The 2,556-nt window shown below is 47.6% G+C and overlaps 1 protein-coding gene across 1 annotated transcript; it reads left to right on the top strand.

The window, feature by feature from the left end:
* The first annotated feature begins 47 nt into the window (after positions 1-47).
* Positions 48-2,316, top strand: LOC136684311 (uncharacterized). Its single transcript, XM_066659132.1, has 3 exons — positions 48-189; positions 385-711; positions 1,265-2,316. Exons 1-3 carry the CDS (start codon positions 129-131, stop codon positions 1,492-1,494), a joined length of 618 nt encoding a protein of 205 aa, XP_066515229.1. The 5' UTR covers positions 48-128; the 3' UTR covers positions 1,495-2,316.
* Positions 2,317-2,556: the final 240 nt, after the last annotated feature.

Here is a 2,556-nt window from a genome sequence, read left to right as displayed (position 1 = left end):
TAGATGTTGACTGTGTTTGTGATGGCTTCATTCAGTCAGAGATTATTCTGAGCACCACAAACGACCCACAGATTCCGTTCATCCCCCGTTTTCACTTTTGTTTGTTTTGTAAAAGAGAGAAGAAAGAGATGAACATGGCGATGTCTGCACTCGTCCTCGCGCTGACGTTCCTGGCCTCCGCACACGCAGGTGAGTGCTCGTTTCACTCCTCAGGACCCCCCACACAGCAGGTATGACGCGGTGGTGGCTCTGTGGGGGTCCCTAAGTAAAGAGCAGGTGTCCGTTACACAGTCCGTCTCCATGATTAATGTAGGTCTTTATGGCGCTATAGAAGCTGTAGCTCATTAAAGTATACTCTGACCCTGACACCTTCTTCCCCCCCAGATTCTCAAGTGAAGGGCCTCACTGACCCAGAGGTGTTCTCACATCATGGCGATGATGTCATTCTCTACTGTAACATTAGCACGCATCATGAAACCTTCGATTCACTGAAGATAGACTGGCTGAGAGGACAGGAGATACTCTGTAGCCACTCTGATCCATATTCTGTGGGCTTTCATACACACTCTGGTCACTTCTGTCACTACACTCCTCTGAAGCACCTAACACTGACCATCCCAAGGGCAAGCCCAGAGCACAAGGGTCACTACTTCTGTAAACTCAAGTCAAACCACGGCCATTCCATAGCCAACACCACTCTGGAGATCTCAGGTGTGTATCCACTTAGTGTTGTGTGATGGGGTGAGGGGCCAAAACATGATCTGTGACCTGCTTTTGACAAAACACCACAAGGTTTAAAACCCCACAAGGAGGAAAAGAAGCGCTGTTTTTAGCCGTTTTCGCCCCATTCCTCTTTGTTCTCTGTTCCAAATTTTCACTCAGTGCTCTTATTTCTCCACGTTCGTTGTGTCCATTGTGCTACGTTTAACCTCGTCTTCGCGCTCTCACATGAACGTGGGTCCAGCGCTGTGATTGGACAGACTCAGACGAGGGGGCGGAGCCATTCTAAAAGTCTCTCCCTGGTGGTCGTTTAATCCTGTGTTTTCTGACTTAGGCATCACACTGAAAACTGACTGGGGGGGTCTTGTTTCACAGTGTGTGTGTTGGTGGGCTCCACATCCACTGACTCATTTGCACATGCACTGAACAAGTGGGGTTTTTTTTCATAATATGCCCTCTGTGATACTATGAAGTGTTTGGAAGATTCCAGCCCAGTGCTCTACCGTTTGAGTTGACACGACTAAACTCTTTTCTCTTCCTGCAGATGTTCCCAGGACTGACACGTTGAATGTAAGTGAGACCACAGATTCATTCACCGGTGCTGTAAGGAACCGAGCCAGCGCTTCCCCCAACAACCAGGGACTTCTGATACTACTTTTTGCTCACAGCTTTTTTTATTTGCTCCTTAAGTACAAGCAGATTTTGGACACTATCCCGTCACTCTACTGTTGGAACATGAGCCACAAAGTGGCACTGATGGAAACACACGGGTGATATGGACGACTGGGACTTCTGTATATATTTTATTTTTTTATAAACTGGAAGAAGCCAATCACTGAAATCAAGAAAAATCCACTGGGAGAATGCGTCCATGATCAGTAACCGCAGCCGGGGCTGGTGAGGGGTTAGAAATGACAGTCACTTACACACGGATGTCCTCTGGGTGGTGCTCTATGAATGCGCGACTCCTTGGGATTTCAGACTCCCTGTAAAAACAAATGTGGACGTTTTAATAATAAAGCACACAGGGTGCAGGGGTCTAAGTCAGTGGTCCCCAAGGTTGTGTGCAGTGTCCCCTTTGGTAGATGGGAAGAAGCGGTAGGTCGGCCTCGTGTCTCAGAGGAGGCTGGGGGACACAGTGTGACCCGGGGAGGAATTGACGGATATTAACCGGCCATTCTTGATGTTAGCTTTACCGCGTGTACTAGCCTGATGAACTCAGTACACAGTATATACTCCATAGTATTAGTGCGCGGTACACCATTAACAAATCTGTCCCTGAAATGGCACATATGCTCATATTTCTGTCACCACCAACAATAACATATCTGTGAAATTAATTATAGCATGTAAAACTGTGAAAACTGATGTATGTGTAGCTCAGAGGGACAGCAAACAGCTCATGGACTGAACACAGTTGGGATGAGAAGGTGAAAAAAGCAAGCCGGCTTTTGTCTGTGTCAGTGGCGATTGCTCTAAGACTGCGAGGGAAGTTTCCCCTAAAATGTAAATAAATAAGTGATCAAATATATTCTGTTGTGTACATGTCATTGAATAAATATGAACTACAACGCGCTCAACTTTTGTTCAGAATCAGCTTCTTATCACTGGTAAAGACGCGGCTTTCCTCTCAATCATTCCCGCAGCTTCACAGTGCTTTAAACAGTGAGGACGCTGAGTTCAATAGCGAAGCAGCGAAGTGCAGCGAAACGAGACGAGTGATTGGATAAATGCTGGGCTTTGTCCCGCCCATCGGACGCTCAGCGTCTCTGGGGGTCTATGGGGCAGTGGGCCGGCCTCGGCTGGCCCGGACGCTCAGCTTCTGCATGATGATTG

The sequence above is a fragment of the Hoplias malabaricus genome, unplaced genomic scaffold, assembly GCF_029633855.1.
Source record: "Hoplias malabaricus isolate fHopMal1 unplaced genomic scaffold, fHopMal1.hap1 scaffold_55, whole genome shotgun sequence".
Classification (NCBI taxonomy): Eukaryota; Metazoa; Chordata; class Actinopteri; order Characiformes; family Erythrinidae; genus Hoplias; species Hoplias malabaricus.
The sequence above is the reverse complement of the archived record's forward strand: the minus strand, read 5'-3'. Positions and strand labels throughout refer to the sequence as shown.

Coding starts and splice junctions, on each gene's coding strand:
- LOC136684311 (XM_066659132.1), top strand. CDS start 129: ATGAACATGGCGATGTCTGCACTCGTCCTCGCGCTGACGTTCCTGGCC. Junction 190..384: donor CCTGGCCTCCGCACACGCAG/GTGAGTGCTCGT, acceptor CTTCCCCCCCAG/ATTCTCAAGTGAAGGGCCTC. Junction 712..1,264: donor CACCACTCTGGAGATCTCAG/GTGTGTATCCAC, acceptor CTCTTCCTGCAG/ATGTTCCCAGGACTGACACG.